General features: G+C 40.2%; 1 protein-coding gene across 1 annotated transcript in view; it reads right to left on the bottom strand.

Moving 5' to 3' along the window:
* GRWD1 (glutamate rich WD repeat containing 1) overlaps window positions 1–23,585 on the bottom strand; it is a 296,620-nt gene that overhangs the window by 219,090 nt on the left and 53,945 nt on the right. Inside the window, exon 2 of the mRNA XM_044081555.1 lies at window positions 18,115–18,232. Coding sequence (XP_043937490.1) covers window positions 18,115–18,232 — 118 coding nt within the window. The remainder of the gene's footprint in view (window positions 1–18,114; window positions 18,233–23,585) is intronic.

Here is a 23,585-nt window from a genome sequence, read left to right as displayed (position 1 = left end):
GAACAATATGGTCTGGCAGGTCTGACTGTTGCCTCTCCTAATACAACAAGTAATCCCCAAGATTCTCTCCTACCACTATCATGCACCTACTTCCACTCTAAGTGCTCCTCCCTTGCCATAATTCTGACTAGGCTGCAAAATGCCTCTACAATCATTAGTGCAATCCTTTCCTGCTGGTACAATTAGAAAACATACCACCTTCAAGCCAGGCAGAGCAGTTCCAGAACTAAACCCTGTAACAGTTTGCGGTTTAATGGCTTCCTGCTCAGCAGGGCCTCCTTCCAAATGTTACACTCAAAAGATTCCATCAGCCAAATGATTACCTATCCACATCAGTAACTGGTCCCATCTACAAATTTTTTTTTTTAATACTCTCCTCTTCATAGGTTCACAGGTTCATACTAGGCTATCTGCCCAAGGGCATTTATAAGCCAAGCCCATAGTTATGTGGCTTTCGCCACCCCTTTAGTTTGAATAAAACTATGCCTATTATTTTGCTGTGCCTCTGTCAAGCAGTGACACTGAAGTAATCCCTGGGGTATATCTGCGATCTCCCATCCATTGGTCAAGATTCCTCTTGAACAAGGCCAGCGAGGTGCTCTGCCTCACATGTACCGGGATTTTGTTCCACAGCATAGGGAGTCTCTGGGTGAATTTGTCCCTCCAGCACGTTCTATTAATAACCGTGTCAAGGTTTAAGTCTCCTGCCCTTATGGTTCTGAGGGATCTAGATTTTTTGAGGTGAAGCATATTCATCAAATCTGGGTTTGACATGGCCTTATATGTCAGGCACAGGTCACCTCTGAGCAAGCGGTATGTGACTGAATAGAGCTGGAGTTCTTTCAGTCGGGCAGCATAAGACATATTTTTGAGACCCTTTATCCTTTTGGTGAGGAACTTTTGGGGCCTTTCCAGCTGCTGCAGGTGTCGGGTCAGATACATTCCGAATGGGGCATTGTACTCAATCATAGGTCTAATGAGTGATGAGTACAGGGGGACGATGACCTCCCTTGATCTAGATGTGAATACCTTCATGATCAGGTGGGCAATGTAGAAGGTTTTCCTAACTACTTTAGCAACATGAGTGTCAAACGAAAGGCTACTGTCAACCTGGGTCCCCAGATCCCTGATGACTTCTTCTGTGCTCAGTGGATTGCCACCTACATGGTAGCTAGGGGTAACCTTGTTTTTCCCAAAGGGTATGACTATGCATTTCTTGGCGTTTAACTTTAGGCCATGGCTCTGGCACCAGTTATCCGTTTCTGTGAGGCCCTTCTGAAGGATATCTGTGTCAGATGTGTTTTCGACTATGGCGCCCAGTTTGCAGTCATCTGCAAACTTTGTCAGCCATAACCCTCCTGTGTTTGCTTGTACTTCAGAAAAGTAGATGCCGAACAAGAGTGGACCCAGGACTGAGCCCTGTGGGACACCACTTGTGACAGGCTTTGAGTCTGACATGGCTCCAGCAACTCTGACCCTGTGGGTTCTGTCACTTAGCCAGTTTGCAACCCATCTTGTGATGTATGGGTTTACATTCAAGCTGATGAGTTTTTCGATGATACCCGAGTGGGGTATTGTGTCGAAGGCCTTTGCCAGGTCGAGGTAGGCTGTATGGACTGCCTTTCCCTCATCAATGGCCTTGGTGACTGTCTCGAAAAAGTCAACCAAGTTTAAAAGGCATGATCTGCCTTTGACAAAGCCAAACTGGGTTGGATCCAAAGTCTGCAAGTTCCCTATTTCTTTATTTATGAGTTCCATTATAATCCTCTCCATGGCTTTGCAGATAAGGCTCGTCAAGCTAATGGGACGGTAATTACCAGGGTCGGTGGAGGCACCGCCCTTGCGAAGTGGGACCACAGTCGCCGTGCGCCAATCCTTGGGTACGTATCCTGAGGTGAGGCTAAGATTAAACAGCTGTCCTAACTGCGGGTTTAATTCCTCATTGAGTTCGTGGAGCACACAGCCGGGGACACCATCCGGTCCCATGGATGCTGAGTTTTTTGCCTTGGAGAGAGCAGTTCTCACCTGGGCGTTGGAGATGTTTGGGGGGCTACAATCCTCTGGTATAGATATCTCTCCTTTTGGGGAGGGGAGAAGTTTGCACTGAACCTGTCAGCCAGTATGTTGGCAATGTGTGTAGGTTCAGTAATCTTCACATCATTTTGAACTAATTCTGAGCATATCTGGGAGTTTCCTCCTAGGTTTCTAACATAGCTAAAGAAGGCCTTATGATTGTCTTTTGAGTCCTTGGCGATTTTTCTCTCAAAATTTGCCTTGGATGATTTTATGAGAGCTCTTAGTTTTTTACTTATAATAATCAAAGGTGTCTTACCTTTCAAGGATTTTGCTCTATCTTGTAGTAGCTTCCTCCTTTTGTTGTAGAGCTTGTTTATGGCTGGGGTCCACCAGACTGGACGCTTGCCTTTGGTACAAAGAGTCTTAGTTTTGTTTGGGATTGCCTGATCCATGCAGTCCTGTAGGTGCTGGTAGAAGGCATTTGTAAGTGATTCAGCGGTTTGAGTAATGTTTACCACTGGCTCAGGGGCCTTAAAGTAGACCACGCTAGTTTTTAGAAGTGTGAAGTCGGCTTTTGAGAAGAAGTTTTTCACTGTGGACTTTTTTATTTCAGGTGGGGGCGGGATGAGGACTTCCAGCGAGATTAGTTTATGATCTGATCTCACCAGTGAGGGGTATACTTCCGGTGTTGAACATTGTGATCCCATGTTCGTGATGATGAGATCAAGTATGTTTTCTCCTCTTGTGGGGATGGTGACTAGTTGTTCCATGGCATTTGAGTTTATGAACTCCAGGAACCTTTGGGCTAGAGTGTTTGGGCTTGAGTAGTGTTCCCAGTCTATATTAGGGTAGTTGAAATCACCTAGTATGATGGTGTTTGGAGATACATTTATCCCCTCCAATGTTTTCAGGAAGGCCATGTGAGGTTCCTGAGTTTGAAAGGGTGGCCTGTAACATGCTACAAATTGCAGAGCAGACTTGCTTATGGTTAATTGCACCTGGATGGTCTCCGATGCATCGTGCGTTGCCACCAACCTTGAGGTGTGGGTGTCCTTTATGAATATGGACACCCCCCCTCCTTTCTTGGTGTTGTCCGGATTTTGGGGCCGGAACGCATGATATGAGGTGAAACCTGATAGTGCTGGGGTGCTCTCAGGAGCCTTGAACCAGGTTTCTGTCACAGCACAGACATCGATGTTCTCCATACTGAGAAGGGCCTCGAGTGCGTGCATCTTGAGACTGAGACTTCTGGCATCGAGCAGCATTACCCTTAGTTTTTTTCCTTTTTTGTGTTCTAGGGTGGTAGGTTTAGAATTTGAGCCTTGCCTAAAAAAGGCACTATGGGGGTTTATGGTATATACATACTGCATCCACTAGATTCCCTTCAATACCCCCAGCGGTGGTACATAACAAAGAAATGGATCGAATTAGACTGACAAGACATTTACTAGGCATAGTCAAGTTACTGCCCATCTGCTAGACAATACCAGCTTAAACATTCCATCAATTTACCCTTCGGAATGTTTTTCGTGACCTTGTCTAGAAGGGAGGTAAAACTGAGTTTGAAGACTTCTTTTGGATAACATCACCACTGCCACACATCACTCAATAAAGAAAAACTATGCTGCTAATGGTTCACCTATTACATTGGTTCTTCCGGCACTTGAGGGGGAATAACTTTCTAAACTCAGCACCTTATCTAACTCCTCCCATTACAAATTACTAGCTATCCCTCCCATGTCTCCCCTTAGCTATCTTCCACTTTAGAACTAGTTTGACTAATCCCATAGCCATTCTGCTCTCCACTGTACTATAATTTCCCCAATACCACAACACTCAAACACCATTATGTCTCTAAAACCCACCTCCTTTGTACTCCTTCCTCTTCTTCTCTTCCTAACCTACCTTCACCTTCGCACTAGTCTTCCAAATTCTAATCAATCTCCCTCCTTTCATATAACTTCTACATACCCCACATATGTTAAACACCCCACAACCACTATATCCCCTCATCTCTATTTCTTCTATAGCAACTTCTTATTCCCTTATAAACTCAATTGTGTTCACTGCCTCTCATCCCCAATCCCTAACAAACACTACTACAACACAACACCCAACTCTCAAACAGGACACTAAGAACTCTAAATTCCTCTTTTCCCATATTCATCAACTTATTACCAACCTTCTCTCTGGTGGCATTCACCCAAACCCTGGTCCCTCTGCCTCTCTTCATTCAAACTCATTCCTTCCCTCTCCCCCCTCATCCTGCAAATCCCTCCTTTTCACTACACTGAATGCTCGAAGTTTATGCAACAAGATTCCAAACTTCCATGCCTGGCTCCAACATAACCACCCAGACATTCTATCCATTACTGAAACCTGGTTAAAGCCACACACAAAAGATCCTGAAATCACTCCCCCCAACTACAGTATAATTAGAAATGACAGAACCATCAAGAAAGGTGGTGGAGTTGCTCTTCTCTACTCCTCCTCCCTTACAGTTACTCCCTTCACCACACCCATACCCCAATTCACCAATGTCGAACTAACCCTGGCCCTCCTCCAGATGAATAGAAATAAATATATGTATAGCTGCTCTTTACATTCCCCCAGGGGACAATATCTCTATTCTTGAGGAAATCCTCTCCTGGTTCTCCTCTAACATTACCAACAAGACCATAATCCTCGTTGACGTTAATATTAACTAGACCGATATTCAATCTCCTACTTCTCCACACAACATAAACTTATAAAACTCTCACAACTAATAAACCCTACCACCAGGCCCACGAAACACTTCTCCTCCGGTACTACTCTTGACTGGATTATTGTTTCCCACTCCCAATACATCTCTGACAGCGGCATCCTACCGGACACTCTTAGCGATCATCTTCGCTCCTCTGCTCATCACCTTCCCTACTCATCATAACTATTCCACACATATCTCCTCCCACTCTCTCAAAAACTTCAACCCTGAAACCATCTCCAGCTCTCTAAAACACACAAACTAGATTCTTCTAAAAACTCTCTCCCTAGATAATGCAGCAGCCTACTTTAATACTACATTCTTAGACCTGTTAAATATACTTCCTCCCTCCAGAACCAAAAAAATTAAAAGTAAAACTGTCCCATAGTTAAGCAAAGAAACTACACCCATTATGCATCTTTGTGACAAAGCCTGGAAACATTACCAGAAAAGTAAAACCCATACGACCCTGACTGAATATAAGCTACTATGTAACAAAGTAAAAAAAAACTTATTGCAGCTGACCGCAAATCCTATTTCTCCACCCTTCAAAATAACCACAAGACCAACCCCAAAAAATTCTGGAATGACATCTCCACCCTCCTCAATCCTGGAAAAAGAAACATACCCTGCCCTGACTGAAATGTCCCAGACCTCTCCTTAGCCACCTAATTTAACTCCTCCTTTATTGACTCTATAGCCAAACTAACTATTTCCTTCCCCAACAAAGCTTTACTTCCACCTCCTCCTATCTCTCCCTCCCCTAACACTACCACCTCCCAACCCCCTTCCTTCACTATCAAACCCATTCCTATCTCCACCATAAAAAAAAACTACTTCAGAAACTGAAACCATGGTCAAATTCCCCCAATGACCTTCCTTCCTACTTCCTCAAAACTGCTGCTCATGCCATTGCCTTTCCCATCTCCATTCTAATAAACCGCTCAATCCAAGAAAACTATGTACCCCTAACTCTGTAAAAAGGCCTATATCACAAAGGAGGTAATAACATTATTCCCAAATGGCCAATCACCATCTTATCCCCTATTTCAAAAGTTCTAGAAAAGTGTATCCACCTTCAACTTCTACCCTACCCGACAGACAGCCACCTACTTACTCCCACACAACATGGTTTTAGACCTGGCCACAGTACCACAACCGCTCTCCTCTCCTTCCTCGAAACAGTCAACAAACCGTGGGATTCCGGCTGTCAAGTGTCTACCCTGCTTCTGGACTTATCCAGGGCCTTTGACACCATCTTCCATAACCTTCTCCTATCTAAACTCTAATCTAAACCTATCACACTCTTCTGTCAACTGGTTTTCTAGTTACCTCTCTGACAGACAACAAGCTGTCAAATGGAAAAAAGCCATCTCCTCCTTCCTTAATACACCTACAGACATACCCCCAGGGTTCCATATTGAGCCTCAATAGTATGTTTAGGGTGACAACTGGTACCCAACAAAAAGTCATGTGGCATACCAAATTTCCTATGAATACTTGTAACCACAGGTTTACCAATAATACCTTGTAAATTAATGTCTAAAAAATTAACTATCTGCCCATATTGTAATCCAAAGATAATATTAAATCTATTATGTTGAATTTCCTGTACCAAATTAGCTACAAAATGTATGCCATCTTCACATAAAAAAATTAAATCATCAATGTATCCATAATAAAATTTCACATATTTACATACAAATGAATTATTATAAATACATTCTTGTTCCATCATTCCCATGAAGATGTTGGCATACATGGGTGCAAATGGAGCACCCATTGCAGTGCCTTGTATCTGATGAAAAATCTGATTATCAAAACAAAAATAATTATTTTCCAAGCAAAATTTAACCAAATCCATCACATGTGTAAACGGATAATCTCCCATGCACTTATATAGTGCTTCCAAACCAAACTTATGTTTAATATTAGTATAAAGACTCTGTACGTCTAATGTAATCCAATACAGGTTTTCTTTCCATATGACTTGTTTTATTTTATTAAAAAAATCAAAGGAGTCTTGTATATAAGAAGGAAGATGAATGGCTTCCTTTAATAATACCCGATGTAAAATAACTCCCAGGTTATGCAAAAAATATTTGCTAGCTGAAACTATGGGTCTACCTGGTGGAGTATTAAAATTTTTATGAATCTTGGGTAGACAATAAAAGTAAGCTAAACCTGTATCAGCAATTGTAAGCTTCTTCTTAACATCAGTTTCAGACCAATAACCTAATCTCAAACCTCTCTGTATTAGACATACATACCTATCCTTAGCTTGTTCAATAACATCACTTTGAACTATACAATAAACAGTTTCATCCTTTAATAAATCTAAACACATGTTCAAATATTGCATATAGTGCGTAATAACTATTTTGTTGCCCTTATCAGAGGGCTTTATAACCAAATCTCTCTGCTTAGAAAATTTTACTAATTCCAACCATTCCTGTTTAGAAAGATTATATTCCACCTGCTTTTTTTATCAAAATTTGTTAACAATGAATCTATTTCAAATTCAACCATAGCATGAAATTTTTTAATGCCTTCATGGGAAAATATTCCATATTGAGCCCCCTACTGTTCAAAATTTTCATAAATTGCTTCCTCCAGAACATTCCTAGTTCTAAACTGATTCAATACACAAATGACTCTACAACCATCTTCTCCACCACTTCCACCTCCACTCTCTTAAAACCAACTCAGAATGCTTTCTCTTATACTGAAAGTTGAACGATAGACAACCACCTATCAATCAACGCATCAAAAACTAAAATTATGTTACTTTCCCCTTCAAAATGTACCATTATAGACAAGAACTCGTTCTCCATTACTAGCCAAAACAATGCCTCTCTCGAAGTAGCCTCCCATACAAAGCTTCTAGGAGTCCTTATTGATGAGCAGTTAAAATTCGATACCCACCTACTAAATAATATAAAGAAAACCCTCCAGAAACTAGGCATGCTCTACCGCCATAACTGCTATTATCACTCCCAGTACTAAACTTAGACTCTCCCAACACCTTTCTCATTCCTTCTCTCCTATATGGTGCCCCACTTCTTACCAACCTTCAATCTTCTCTAAAAATAAAGCTATCCTCGTGTTATAACAAAATTTCTAAGCTTGCTACCAGCTATAAATTCTCCTTCCACCACTGCAATGCCCTTCAAACTCAATTGGCTCGAAGTTCCCAACCATCTTACCTAAATTCAACTTATTCATGCCCATAAACTCATCTTTAATCCCTCTATCTGCCCCTCCCTTGCCTCCTCCTTCAAAATGCACCTACCCAACAGACGTCTAAGATCCAATAACCAGAATATGCTTGAACTGCACAAGCTTGCTCGTCTTCCAGGCAAACACCTACTATCCTTTCCCCTAGCTCGCCTCTGGATCTCTCTGCCACCTCTTATTCGTACTGCTTCATTCCCATCTCAATACCTTCTGGGAATGTTCCTGCTCTCATCCCACATGACTCGCCTCTCATTTCCCCCACTTCTCACACTCCTTTACTTCTCTCCTATTCATCAGACTGAGCTTCTCTGACTATTACCATCTTCATTTCTGTCATTTACTCCTACTCTTGCTCTATTTTTTTCTTTCTTTTTCTTATTGTCCCACCCTTCTTATATTAAACAATTAACACCTCTTATCCCCCATCCTACTTTAACTCTGCTATGATTTCATGTAAAACTGTAATGCCTACCCTGTGTTATCTCACATTCTAACAAATTTAACAGGAATATGCACCAATGGCTTTTTCTTATTTTAACTGACCTATTTATATGTGTATGTGTGTGTGTGTGTAATTTTACCTTTTTAACTGAATTTTAACTGCAATAGTAAATTGTTTATCATTTTATATACTACCATCGTTCTTCAATAGCATTACATAAATGTAAATGCATTGTCTTCATATTATATTGCTGTTCATGGAGCTTTTCTCCCTGGGACTTCATTGAAAATGGACTCTTCCTGGCTCAATGGACTATCCCGGTAAACAAACTGTAAAATACATAAATAAAATCTTGTCATTCGGTTGTATTTTTCTGACTTTTTTTTTTCTTTTGTTACAAAGACGGACTCACTAGGTCTAGGACTTCTTACAAAGTGGTACTATACACACTGGGGAACTCTGTCCAGGAACCCTTAGAAATTTCCCCTCGCTGCAGTACAGTTTCACTCCTGTAAAATGAAATGCAGTGGAGGGAGGTGGAAAAGGTGCAGACAGTCATGGATGAAAGTGTAAGGACGGTGGATGTTCTATTATAAAAGTCAGAGTATAAGAAAAGACCCAGTACCACTCAAAAGAGGATTGATTTTTGTAGCCACTAATAGAAGCTGCTGCCATTAAAATGATGATGGGAAAATTATCTTGACGCAAGATGAAGTGCAGCTAAGAGACAGGACAGGAGATTATACAGCAGACTACTGAGAAGGCGTTGTCGACTATACACTGAAAAATAGCTTCAGATGGTTTAGGGAAAGTAAGGACACTTTCAGAAAAATACCTGAGATCAGATTAATTAAGGGCAGTGGGAGTAGGGAAGAAATGAAAGTTACTTTTACAATTCCTAGAACACTTCTGTAACAAATGAGATCCACAAGGACTACAAAAAATACCATATGTTAAGTTGTCTTACATAATCACAACTGTTTTGTGAAAAAAAAAATGGATTTCAAGCCAGAAAATGTGTTTTACAGTAGCAGCATCAGTAGAGGAAACATTTGGTAACAGCTTTAACACTCCGAGACTCCTCAGCTTCTAGAAAGTTTCTGAGAGAAATAAGATAATGACCTTATTGCATGTTTACAGGTAAAAATAGCAACTCTGCTTTTAGAAAACCTTAAGGGGCAGCTGAAACAAAACTCACTGCAGCCCAATGGACAGTACATATTTATATATATATATATATATATATATATATATATATATATATATATATATATATATATATATATATATACATATATATATACACACACACACACACACACACACACATATATAAATATAGATAACACACACGCACCTCTATTTATGTCTATATATCTATATTGCTATCTATATATGTATACAAAATATGTAGATCATACCTCTCAATCTTAGCACAAAAAAATCTGGACAAAGCCTAAAATAATGGGGGACAAAGGCCCAAAATAGGGACAGATATTAAATATTGCACTTACAAAATGTATTTATTTACATTTGTTTACCGGGAAAGTCCGACTGAGTCAGAAGGCCATTTTCAGTAGAGGCTCTGGGAGAAAAGCTCCACAGAAATATAAGCAAAATACAATTAGATACTACAATAGTATACATACAGTAAGATGCAGAATGCACATCTAGTCAAGTCTATAGAAAGTAGTATTCAATACAGTTTTATAGTAGATACAGGTTCAAAAAGAAAAACACAAGGATTTCAGTGAAGATCAGTGTGAGAAAAATAAAATTAGTACTGTAAATATTAAATAGTTATAAAGAAATAACATTTCCTTTACATATATATTTTTGTGTAATAATAAACACTGAAGAGAAGGAAAAAATGAGGTAAGGAGCGGACAGTGTGTTGAGAGAGTTATAGACATCTTATCAGTCAGGTTTGGAACAAAGGTAGAAAGAAGCTAGGTTTTATGTTACCATGCACTTTATGAAGGGGATGAGGTCTGAAACTCAAAACATCTGTCATTATTTGGAGACTTCAATCCTCAGTGATTTGCCACAAAAGCCCATATTTAATGAGGAACAGACCATAGCACTTTTGCAAGTAAGGGTGGGCAAATACTGCCAAATCAAGATGTGCCATGCTGACAGACTCCTACCCAAGAAGACTGAATGCTGTAATTAAATGAAAATGTGCTTTAACAAAGTATTAGTTTAAGGGTGTGCACACTTGTGTAACCAGCGTATTGTACTTTTTTTATTTTTTATATTTTTCCCCTAACAGACTTGCTTGTATTTCAATTGAACTGTACAGATCATAGGTTACATTAAAGGTGGGAAAAGTTTTGAAATTATTTACTGTGATCTGATTTTTTTATATCACAAAAACCTGGCATTTTAACAGGGGTGAGTAAACTTTTTATATTCGCTGTGCATACATACACACATATACACATATACACACATTATATATATACACACAATGTACACACACATACACACACACAGACACAAACATAGCAACTTTTGTTTATATATAAAATCTATGCACATACCTACACATCTATATACATACATACATACACACACACAAATATACAGATATCCATTAGATACAAACATCTAGACATGTATACTTAAACACCATACAGACATACCCAAATATTACCTATATATTTAATTACACAAAATTACACACACACACACACACACACACACACACACACACACACACACACACACTCGACAGAGATAAAAATAAATGTAAGTATATAAAGTGTTGCGGGAGTCCAGTAGTGCTATACATTAGCTTACAGCTTTCTGTATCACACTAAATACCTTATAAAACATTTTTTTGAGTACCGCAGCAAAACACTGCAAGAAAAAACTCAAAGATAATGGATGCCAAATAATATGACTTCTTGACAAAAACAGTACCATTAGGAATACAGTAACTACTGAGGCAGCAATTAAATGTACTTTTACTGTTTGAGGAGCTTAGTAATAAAAATATGGAAGATATCTACAAACTTAATGTCCAGGCTAATTACTTTTAGCACTCCACAAAAGATGTCTCCAACTACATAAATAACATTTCTATGCAGCTGCCATACTTCATGCTGTTATTTTACTTCCAGGATATCTGTACTCATTGTGGAAGAGACTTTTCTTGCTACATTTTACTTTTGTAATAAATGGGAAGTTTTGCATGGTAGAGTGACAGAACTAATGGACTCTTGCAAGAAAAGGCTGCTTGAGTGGAGAAGTAGCAGCAACCTCTTCCAGGAAACTGTATGCATGTATGAAAAATGTGCAAACCAAGTGACTTATTACTGTCAGTAAAACTGCATTGGAAAATAAAATGGACTCAGATCAAGGTGGGTGAAGTCCTGGGGAACCAGTGAAATTGGCTCTGCAGCTCTGTAGTGCAAAGATTATTAAACTGTGGAAGGTGCTGGCCATAAACCAAGAAGCAGTGTACATATGTCATATTGTCTTGGCTAACTGCTCATTGTTTATTAGCTACTGGTCAGCTGTGTGCTGGTATGGGATTTAAGGCCCATAACCTCTGCATTGGACATAAAGAAAAAAAAAATCACATTTTACTGTAAAGGTGTTCTCTGTGTTCTCCCTTGCGAGTCGGCGTGGTTTGAATTATGTATGCTGCTGTATGCATAACAACTAACAGTCTGCAAGGCAAAACTACAAGCATTCTCCAAAACAGGGGTGTTCTCTGGGATGACAAAAAAAAATTACTTTTCCTGGACCAGTTCTCTGCAAGGACAGTACATAAAAGTGCAGAAGTGGCAACATATGACAGCTACATGAATGGGTGAACTTTACACAACTGTACTTTCCTGTAACGCAACTTGCCACAGCAGTAGAGGTATGAATTGATAACTGCTGCAATAGCATATAGCTATATAAGCTATACTCTGCCAAGGATTGAAAGGCTGTCCAGTATACAAAAGCTTTTGGACATCTTTCATATGCGTTGCTTCTGAGAAAGCTAGCGGACATGCTGATATAAAATCAGATGTATGGTTGCCAAAATTCAGTGCCTTCTTGTCTCCCTACGAAGAGGATGTAAGCAACCTGACCAAGTTGCCAGTTTGGAAATTTGAGAACTAGGAGAAAATTCGGACAGATGTCAACAATTCCCTCCAGAAAATAAGAAAAAAGAAAACATAAGAGGGATGGAGGGAGGGTTGCAGTACTGCAACAGTGATCTCTTCAAACATCTGTTATGTTAAGTTTATTTACACAACTGTACAATGTTCATTCATTAGATCAGTGTTGCAGTAGAATAAGGCTATATGGGATAATTGCAAAAGCCTAGACTTCCAGGGAAGAGGATAAAGGGTCAGAGATCTGGAGACCTGAGCCAGAGCTCACCCCTTTCCAAAATGCCTTAGAATGAGCCATAGCTCTCGTAGAGTGAGTTTTAACCTTCTGAGGTAGGGACTTACCATGGTGGGGGAACAAAATTGAATGGAAAGGGATAACTACTTAAAAATAAATAAATAAATTCTAACTGTGGTTGCCATTTTTTCTTTCCAACAAAGGAAATGATGAACTGGTCAGAAACTCTAGTGTTTTGTTCTGTGAATGTAATATCCAAGCTCTCTGTGGACACTTTAAGAAGAATTCCTCCTCCATGACTCAACTGAACTCCTAGCTGGATCTACAATCAGGCAGGACAATGAAAATTCTGCATCATGAAGCTTAAGGGTTTTCAAGAAGTTAATTCACTCATTCATTACAATTTACTCATCTCAAAGCCTGTGTTCATGCTCCAAAAAACAAGTCAATTTGACAAGAGGAGTCAAGACTGTGTATAAAAGTTAAACAGGAAAAGGAGGAAGAACTTTTGTGGATCTTCCAAGGGCTAGTAAGACTGCTGGGATACCATCAGACAATGAGATTATGTATTGCAATCTAACAGGAGAAACAGGTAGTGCATCTCTTACAATGTCCTTACATTCACCCATGCAGTATTCATTATAAAATGGAAATTCCCTGCCGTGATGCCCACTGTCTGGCCAGTTTACCTAAGTCTACCATTGCTTTAAGGTATGCTAAACGTCACCTAGTAAATAGTGTGGGAAGAAATAGCCAGGGAATTGTTATGGCTAGGCTTGTACAGGCCCTAGGGCCAACCAACCTATGAACCTACACACTCCTTGCGTAGCATAGGGCATAAAGGCGACAAAGGCACAGCATCCTCAGAATGTCTTTGTCATCAGTCCGAATGCTGCTTTTAACTGTTGGTTTGTTACCTCTGCCCGTTTTTGCCATTTTTCTGTTTGTTGGCCTTCCGGTGCTTACTACTGTTTGCTGAAGTCCTCACCATTGCCTTGCTAGATTTTCTTTTTTTTTGTGTGTTTTTACCAAGTGGTTTTCCTGTGTGACCTTTTTACTCATTGTTTTAGTTTGTTAATTGGGATATTTTATAGACACCCTAATATTTATGGATATCAGTTTGGTAGACAACCCTGTGTTTCCAAAAGTCAAACATTCCTCTTATGCTGTGCTGATGATGCCATAAGAAGGCAGAAACATGCATGTCCACCGCTAGAGGTTTGGCTTTATTGGCCTGAAATTTTCCATAAATACTTAAAAATAAAAGTAAAAGAAAAAGTCATGGACATTCACAATTGCCATTTAGCTAAAACATCTGAAATCCTTAAGGGGTAATTTGTATATATCCCATGTTGCTTCTGAAACAAGAGGTTTAAGGTATCACACAGTGGAAAGTCTGACCTTCCTAGTTTTTTTCTTTTTTTGTGTTTTTACCAAGTGGTTTGCCTGTGTGACCTTTTTACTCTGTTTAGATTCTATCAAATCTAGTTATGATGTAGCATATACCTCCTCTAGGGCTGCTGCTTTTGGTTTAGTTCTAAGGAGATATTCTTGGCTTAGGCTTCAACCTTTACCAGGTGATATTAAGGCCAAGTTGATGGATGCTCCTCTGGATAATAAACATTTGGGGAAGCGGCTGCTGGTTTAAGTCTCTTCAGGACAAGGGGAAGGATTTACAGGAGCTTAAGCATGTCTATTTTTCCTGTGCCTAAATTTCAGTGAAACTACCCATCTCAGCCAGCCTTTGTTTGCAGGCAATCTTGTCCTCCTTCTAAAGGTAAAAAGGGTGGTAAACAGACTCCTCCTGCTAATGCCACTCAGACTGCAGGGATTCTACCAGGTGCTTTCTGACTATCTACCTGTAACCAGCCACATTCCTCTCTCTTCACCTCTCTCTTTCTGTTTGGCTCCAAATCACCTAGGATTCTTGGGTTCTGTCAATCATTTGGCAAGGGTACTTCATGGTCTGGATTCCTCGCCCTCCTTTTATGGGCATTCCTCAGTCTTTCTCGCGAGCAGCTTCCTTTTTTCCCCAGAGGTTCTTCGAGACCTCGTCTCAGGGTACTATTCAAGAGGTGCCCGTGTCCCAAAGGGGGAAAGGGTTTTGTTCAACAGTGCCCACAAAAGAAAGTACTTTGAGACTTATTCTAGACTTCTCCCATTTAAACACTTTTCTGAAGGAGCCTTCCTTTCTGATGTTGTCCCTTCAGTCCCTTTTTCCTCTCTTGCTCCCTCAGGCCTTTCTGGTGTCTCTGGACCTCAAGGATGCTTATCTCCATATTACGATTTATCCTCTTCAGGAGATTTTTGCATTTCTCTGTTGCTTCCTGACATTTTTAGCTCTGTGCTTTGCCCTTTGGCCTTTCTACTGCCCCAAGGGTATCCGCCAAATGACTCTTTCCTGTGATTCCCTTTTGCAGGCTTCAAGGGATCCAAATCTTTCCTTATTTGGACGACCTGCTGATTCAGGCATCTTCTCCAGAGGTCCTTTTGCAAAATCTTCATTTTACCATTTCTCTTCTTCAGACCCTGGGGTTTGCAATAAATTTCAAAAAGTCTTCCCTGACTCCCTCTCAGGATCATGTCTTTCTGGGCTGTAGGATTCAAAATGGTGTCAATGCTGGCATCTCTGCCTCCTCCAAAGGCATTAACTCATTTCTTTCTTTCATTCAAACATTTTCCTCTGGCCTCCACTACAGCCACAGAGTTTCTGAGAGCTCTGGGGTTCATAGTTTCTACCATTCTGATGCTCCCTCTGGCCAAACTCCACATGAGGAAGTTCCAGTGGTTTCTGACGTGGGTGTGGCTTCAGCATGTGCATCCTCTGGACTTTCCTGTTCCTCTTTTCCCATGTCTTAAGAACTTCTGTGGTGGATTCAGCGGCTGTCTCTGAATCCAGGGCTCCCTTTTCAACCTCCTCTTCCCTCTCGGGATCTGTTCACAGATGCTTCAGATGTGGGCTGGGGAGCAATGTTTACCTCCCTGGGGTTCAGGGAGTGTGGTCACCTAGTCAGCAATAGGAGCACATTAACATCAAAGAGATGAGAGCTCTTATGCTGGCTCTTCAGGCCTTTCGTCCTCTCTTCTCTCTGGAGCCTCTCAAGGTATTCACAGACAATACCACAGTCATGTGCTATATCAACAAACAGGGGGGTATGACATATTACTGTCTTTGCTGGCTGGCACTTCTGGTATGGGATCTGGCTATCCAATATCAAGTGACTCTTCAGGCAGTTTGTCTGCCACAACTTTCTGATCTGAAGGAATATAATCTGTGCTGGTCCTTCACTCAATCCCAAGAATGGAAGCTTCACAGGGATATATTTCTGGACATTTTTCACCAGTAGGGTACTCCTCAAGTAGATCTCCTTGCCTCCCCTCTGAACAGACAACTTCCTCTGTTTTATGCCAGAGTCCCAGGTCCGCTGGTATGGAAGGTGGACACCCTCTCATTTGCTTGGAAGGGAATGTTTCTTTATGTATTCCCTCCCCTTCCTCTCATTCAGAGAGTCCTGGTCAAGATTCAAGAAGATGATCCAGCACTGGTTCCCCTCCTCTTCTGCATCTAGCCAAGGGCAATCATCACAAGTTACCTCACAGGGTGGATCTCCTCACAAAAGACAAGGGGTCTCTCATCCATTCCCACCTGTCCATGCTTCAACTGACACTGTGGGTGATGGGGTTTTAATCCCTCATTAGACAGGAGGCCAGAAAACCTACTACTATGCAATCCTGCTTGTTTAAATGGAAGAGGTTTTCTATTTAGTGTCTTTCTCATGACCTGGACATGCTTTCTGGGGATGTTCCTTTGGTTCCATCTTATTTGTGTGAGCTGTTCAATGTTGGTTTGAACTATTCTTCTATGAAGGACCACTTATCAGCTCTTTCTGCTCATCTGCCTTTAACTCCCCAGTTAGCTTCTTGAACTAAATTGTCTCATGCTCCTTTTGAGGCTACTGTTTCAGCTTCCTTGCAACACAGTTCTTGGAAGACAGTTCTTTTTTTTAGCTCTTACGTCTGCCACATGGGTCTCAGAGTTGCAAGCCCTTATGGCTTGTCCACCTTTTTTGACATTTCCTAAGGATATGGTGTCCTTGTGTATTAATCCTTTTTTCATGCCTAAGGTGGTTAATGACTTGTCACTTAGTCTATTAATTTGCCTACTTTTCCCCCTCTGCAATCTGACAGCGAGGGTGCTGCATACCTTAGATGTGCACATACAGCTCAGATTTTATTTGGATAAAACTAAAGTTATCAGGAAATCTGGCCAGTTGTGTGTTTCCTTTCATCCTAGGTCTTTAGGTTTGACTGTTTCCAAACAAATTATTTCCACTTGGATTTCAAAGGCCATTTCCTTTTGTTACACTTTTCATGGCAACAGCCTTCCTTCTTCTGTAAAGTTTAATTCTACTACAGCTGTGGCTTCTTCTGGTGCTTTTTTTCAAAGGCTTGGACACCAGTTCTATTCTTGAAGCTGCTACCTGGACTTCTTTCATACCTTTACCAAACATTACCAGTTGGATGGTATCTCCAAAGCTAGGGCTGGTTTTGCCGATGCCATTCTTCATGGCTCCTTAGAGGCCTGTGCTGCTGCTTCCTCCTCACAAGTTTCTTCTTGAGCTTTGGCACTCTCCCATTTGCAAGGAATACTGCAGCAGTGAATGTAAGGACATAGTACAGTTGTGTAAAATCTTACCATAACAGTAGATGTCCTTGCTTTCACCGCTGCAGTATTCACTCCCTCCCTCCTTGCTTTCACCGTTGCAGTATTCACTCCCTCCCTCCATCCCCCTAAGTTTTTTTTCCTCCCTGGATGTGCAGGTTCCACTTGGTTTTCCTTGGCCTGCTGTTCCTACTGGGGCAATCAGTTCCGAGGATGGTATGCCTGAACGTCACCTTTATGCCCTATGCTATGCAAGGAGTGTGTAGGTGACGTTCAGCGTACCTTAAAGCAATGGCAGACTTTAGTAAACTAGCCAGATGGTGGACTTCACGGCAGGGAATCTCTATTTGTAATGAATACTGCAGCGGTGAAAGCAAGGACATCTACTGTTATGGTAAGATTTTACACAACTGTACTTTCTGCAGCTACACACCTGTGTATTCGAGCAGACAATAAGATGATTCAGGTTCCTGCAAAATAAGGTAAGAATCAACAGTCATTTGGACATTCAACCAAAACCTATGACAGTACCGGAACTCTGCAGTGGATGCAACAACAAAAAAAATTTATATAAAGTCAATACATAAATATCCATTCCACCTACAGAAACTACATCAATGCTTTAAAGTTAGTTTTAAGAAAAGCAAAGTGTCACATCACCTGTTCGCTAGGGCAGTATCTGCCTGGGTGCCGGCATACAAAAACACAGTCACTGGGAACTCTGTTCGACCTTCTCCCAGCTGGTCTGAGATGATGTCAAAACTAAGACAAGGAGCACCTGAACATGCCAAGAAGAGCAGCAAAGAGGAAAAAAAAAAAAAAGATTATCACACAAATGCAACATGAGCCACACATCTAGCCAGAAAGCACATTCGTTAAGTGACTAAACCAAGGTGCCCAATCACTTCTGACATAAAAAAACAACAAAAAAAAAAAACTTGCAGTAGCCATTCCAACTCCTTTAACAGGTAAGCTGCACTTCCATACACCCCTGCCTTCTGTTATAGCAATGTACACCTGGAAATGTCCCCCTCCCGAACACTTCAGGGACTGCAGTCATACTGCCTAAAGCACAGCCAGGCAAGTCCCTGCAAAAGTCAAGTTGCTCAGTTATCATTCTGTTGATGCACGCAGACAGCCAAAAGCACAGCTCTTATTAAAACAGGCCCTCACTGTTACACTGCATGCAGAGTTTTTGATTTACGTTAGTCCATCGTTAAAGAAGCATTTACATTTTGTTATCATTTGAGTCAAGTCTTTTAGTTCTGAGTGAAATCTAGGAAAATGTGTCATTGGTTTTATATGCATAGGACTGGTAACACAGCTTTTTTGAGGAAGGTTTGCTCAGTGACGTATAGCTGGATTCAGCAATACAACTTCATTTTTGAACCTGCCCCGTGCTGCTGTGATATCCCCTACTACCCCCACCCCCACTAACTTGTGCATACTTGTTTTTTTAGTTTGCCCCACACTTTATTCCCCTTGGTTTTACATACACTTTTCATTATTTCTTCCACTATTACTTTAAAACCTTACCTGACTCTGCAGTTCACTGTTGGGAGGAATATGTTCCACTGATGTGTGGCTGACTGACTCCTACTAGCTCAATGACCAAAATTCAGCTGAAAACAGGCATACTAAACTATCTGACTGGCTATCTACCCACAGACAAATTCAACACACAAAAAGCCACACTTGTTGATAACCAACAAATGTTGGGCAAGGTACCTAGCAAGTGAGCCATTACCTACTCCTATTAAGAGGTGACAGATCCCAATCACAACTTACCTAAGCACATACAAAACGCCATGGTCAAAATAAACAGCTTGCTTTTATGGTAACAAGACTCGCTTCCTTAGATCAGAAGAAAAAGAGTTCCCATTGGTAAAGGGGTCTTCCTCCCTAAAATGGAATATGGCCTACCCCCCTTCAACCTCAGAATCCTCCCAACACACACCTCCACTGTTCAGGCTCTTCATTCAAAGCTACACTCCACTGACCAAACCTTCCCCAAAAAGCTGTGTTCCTATCCCTACACATATAAAAGCAGTGACAACCTTTCCTATACTTCAGTCAGAATTAAAGATTTTATTCAAACAAGAACAAAAATGTAAATGTTTAACAATGGAATCACAAATCCAAAACTCTACATGCATTAGAGAGTGTTTAAAAATGTAAATTCTATCAGTCAGTCAATGACATCAGTATACTGTGACTACTATATGTGATTTGGGTCTGACTGGTAACTTCCAAGTATCCTCATGATGGGCCTGGAAATGTCGAACAGGCTCACTGCTCTACCCCAGTCATCAATAGAAGTAAATAAAATGGCCTTATACCTAGGCTCTGAACTCAACAGCAGTGACAGAGACAGACTCTGTAGTAACAGTGGAAATTTTACTTCATATTAAAATGAACAAAATCATATTATGCAACACCAAACCAGGACACAAATCTTGCAGTTAGCATAGATGATTGCAGACAAAATCTATTAACGAGTAGCTTCTCGTTGTCCAGGGTTTGATTCCTTCTGCTCCATTTGACAACTGTGTGACTCTGAGCAGGTAACTTAACTAGACATTGTTCCTGAGTTCCCAAAGAAAAGGGACACTTACCCTGTTGACAATTTTAATTTTATACTATTCGCCACAAACACATCCAAAGAACTACTCAACGGCTGCATATAAAAACAGTAGATTTATTGGTGAGCGCTTTCGTGGTGTTGAAACACCACTTCTTCAGACTGCACTCTACTTAAATATCACTCAATCATTGACACGCCCAAACCTTTTCACATGTCATCATTCAACTATATGCTAGTTAAACTCACACTACCTAAAAGCAGAGTTATACTCAATAAGCATATACATACTGACACAAAAATAAACACAAAATAAAAACACATCATAATAAATACATATCCGATGTGCAACATCTTTAAGAAAATGCAAAAAATGTAAAAAAGACATTGTACTAACTTCATTAATGTGCACTGTGCACTGCAGAAAAAGACAAATGTATCAAGGCAAAACTCCCTGTATAAGCAATGCTGACAAACCTGCTAAAAAATGCAACATTATATTCATAACAGAATGTTATTTTCCTAAACAATATATAGTCATATACAAGAGTTCAAAGCAGCATGTTTACCTATGTAGAGGTCTGGACTTCAATATGGGTTTGAGGGGTACCTTTTCATTCAGCCCCCTTGCATTTTTTAGCAGGTTTGTCAGCATTGCTTATACAGGGAGTTTTGAATGATACATTTGTCTTTTTCTGCAGTGCACATTAATGAAGTTAGTACAATGTCTTTTTTACATTTTTTGTATGTTCTTAAAGATGTTGCACATCGGATATGTATTTATTATGATGTGTTTTTATTTTTATTTTGTTTTTATTTTTGTGTCAATATGTATATGCTTATTGAGTATAACTCTGCTTTTAGGTAGTGTGAGTTTAACTAGCATATAGTTGAATGATGACATATGAAAAGGTTTGGGCGTGTCAATGACTGAGTGGTATTTAAGTAGAGTGCAGTTTAGTTTTTATTAGGTCTGAAGAAGTGGTGTTTCAACACCACGAAAGCGCTCACCAATAAATCTACTGTTTTTATATGCAGCCGTTGAGTAGTTCTTTGGATGTGTTTGTGGCGAATATTTTTGGAAATAGTATCCAGAGACTACGTACTACTGACCATTACCTTGTTTGTGTTTGGTTATTTTATACCATGTTGCTAGGTCCCATTAGGGAAATGGCCATGCCTCAGAGGAGACCTGAGGGGTAATGCATACCAACTGAGAGAAATTTGGCCAGAGCTTTGAACAACTTCCCCCTAGTGTTTTTTGACAAGTATTGAGGATCTTTTATATCCACCCGAGCTAAAACCATCTCAGGAAGATGGGGCCTCAGTTCAACGTTTCATCTGAAAAACAGATAAATACGGTTTACTATCAAAATTCCAAAATTTCAAAACAAAATCCATTCAGAACAGTGAACAGAAATGTCGAATATTAAAATATTACCGAGATGGAAATGTCGAATCTGCTGAATGAATTCAGCAGATTCAGCATTTTTGCCGAATAACAAACGTGATGCCTGTATAGGCGCTCAGGTAAGTGGAACTCCTACACTACACATCAAGTTTTTGCAGGGGGCCAAGCCTCCCTGCACCCCCCACACCCCCTAACTATATATTCCAACTCAGAGATTGCACTAGCGAGGAAAGGGGTGAATGTCCCAATCCGCACTGTACCACAATCTCTACTTAGTACACTGAGTTCATAACAGCAAATTCACAGTGGCATTCACTGATATGAACTATCAGTCATATAATGGCTGACAACACAGGAATTGACCATCTGTCAGTTGATTTCCTGTCTACAGGGAATCTGAGTTCAGGATTTTGATAGTAGACAGATTAAATACAAAACTGAAGAGGGATGTGTGCCTAACAGTCTGCTTATACACCAAACTGCAAAAACTACCACAGCCAGCTAATGTCTACTGATGCAGTCAGTACCCATGTATCAGAAAATGCATATTGTGTTGTGGTCAGCTGTACTACCAGGTATAGTAAAAATGCATGCAAAACCCTTCTGCTTAACTTTGAGACATCCAACACAAACACAGTCTACAAAGTAAGTCTCACATTCTGCGAAAAGTTAAGACAGTATCCTTAACAAAATATATAAAACAAGGTATGTGATTAACTCCAACACCTAGCCTCAGTGGAAGTTCATACCTATTGACACCTGTAGTGTTCCTGACTGACACCATTCACTGGAGATAACATTCCTGAGAATGCACTTGTGCAACCTGCCTATAAACACACATACATATATTAAGAACAGTAAAAGTTACTAAAATTAAAATACAAAATTTGTTCGGCACATACTCCTCTCCAAAATGATGATAATTAATATCTCAGCCAGACACAATACATACATACATACAAATATTTCAAGCACGGGCATTAATGTCCTTCAAGCTTGCCAATATACCAAAACACTTGTTCCTATAATAAGTATCCAGACTGTTCTTAAAAATATCTAAATTAATACTTGCTTTAATGTGATTTGGCAGTCTGTTCCATGCATCAGCTACTCTGTCAGAGAACCAATTGGTACACTTTTTATTCCTATAGAATCTTCTACATATGCTGTCTGGTGATTCGCTAGTACTGTTCCCAGAGGGAGTTGTCACTAAACGCCCTATATACCTGAATAAGATCTTCTCTTAGATATTTGTAAGAGACAATGTCCAAGTTCAGATAGTTTACAGTCTTTCATAATAATTTAAATTTTCACATCCATCCCTTGGTATACTTCCGTTGCATTCTTTCCAGTTTACTCATGCTTATTTTCTTCTAGGGTTTCCATACCGTTAATCCATACTCAAGTTTAGATCTAATGTAACTAAAACAATGACTCCATTATTTTTGATTTCTTAGACTTTTATAAATCTTTTTATACAACCTAGTTCTATAACTATCATTAACCAATTGGTTGATATGATTAGAAAAACTCATGAATGAATATACCCATATACACAGGTCCTTAAATGAGTCTACAGTTTTAATCACTGTATGATGTATTAAATATTCACTTTTCAATTTATGTCTACCAAATCTCATATGCTTAGTTTTTGATGTATATATCAGCATATTATTCTCCTGTGCCCAAATGGTCAATTTAGTCAAGTTATTTTGCAGACATGCCTTATCTGTAACACATGTAATCAGTTTACCCAATTTCAGGTCGTCTGCATGTCGACTGCAGAACACCTCAGATGAAAAATCCTACCTGTCCAATAGGCAACAGGCTGTTCTATGGCAGGACAAATTATCCACATGCCTACCTGTTACACTTGGAGTTCCCCAAGGATCTATTCTTGGCCCTCTTCTCTTCACCATCTTTGTTAATGACCTGCCCACAATCACCCCCCATGCCACATGCATTCAATATGCAGATGATTCGACTATCATCAGCACTGCCTCCAACCTGGCAGACCTCACTGCTTCAACCCAAGACACCTTCAACCTAATAGAAAAATGGTTCTCAAGTCGTCAACTAGTTCTCAACCCCAACAAAACAAAACTACTTACTTTCTCACCCACTAACAACACCCTTCCC

This window comes from Protopterus annectens, chromosome 1.part1, assembly GCF_019279795.1.
Source record: "Protopterus annectens isolate FY-2018-M chromosome 1.part1, PAN1.0, whole genome shotgun sequence".
NCBI lineage: Eukaryota > Metazoa > Chordata > Ceratodontiformes > Protopteridae > Protopterus > Protopterus annectens.
Note: the sequence above shows the minus strand (reverse complement) of the source record. Positions and strands in the feature narration are given on the sequence as shown.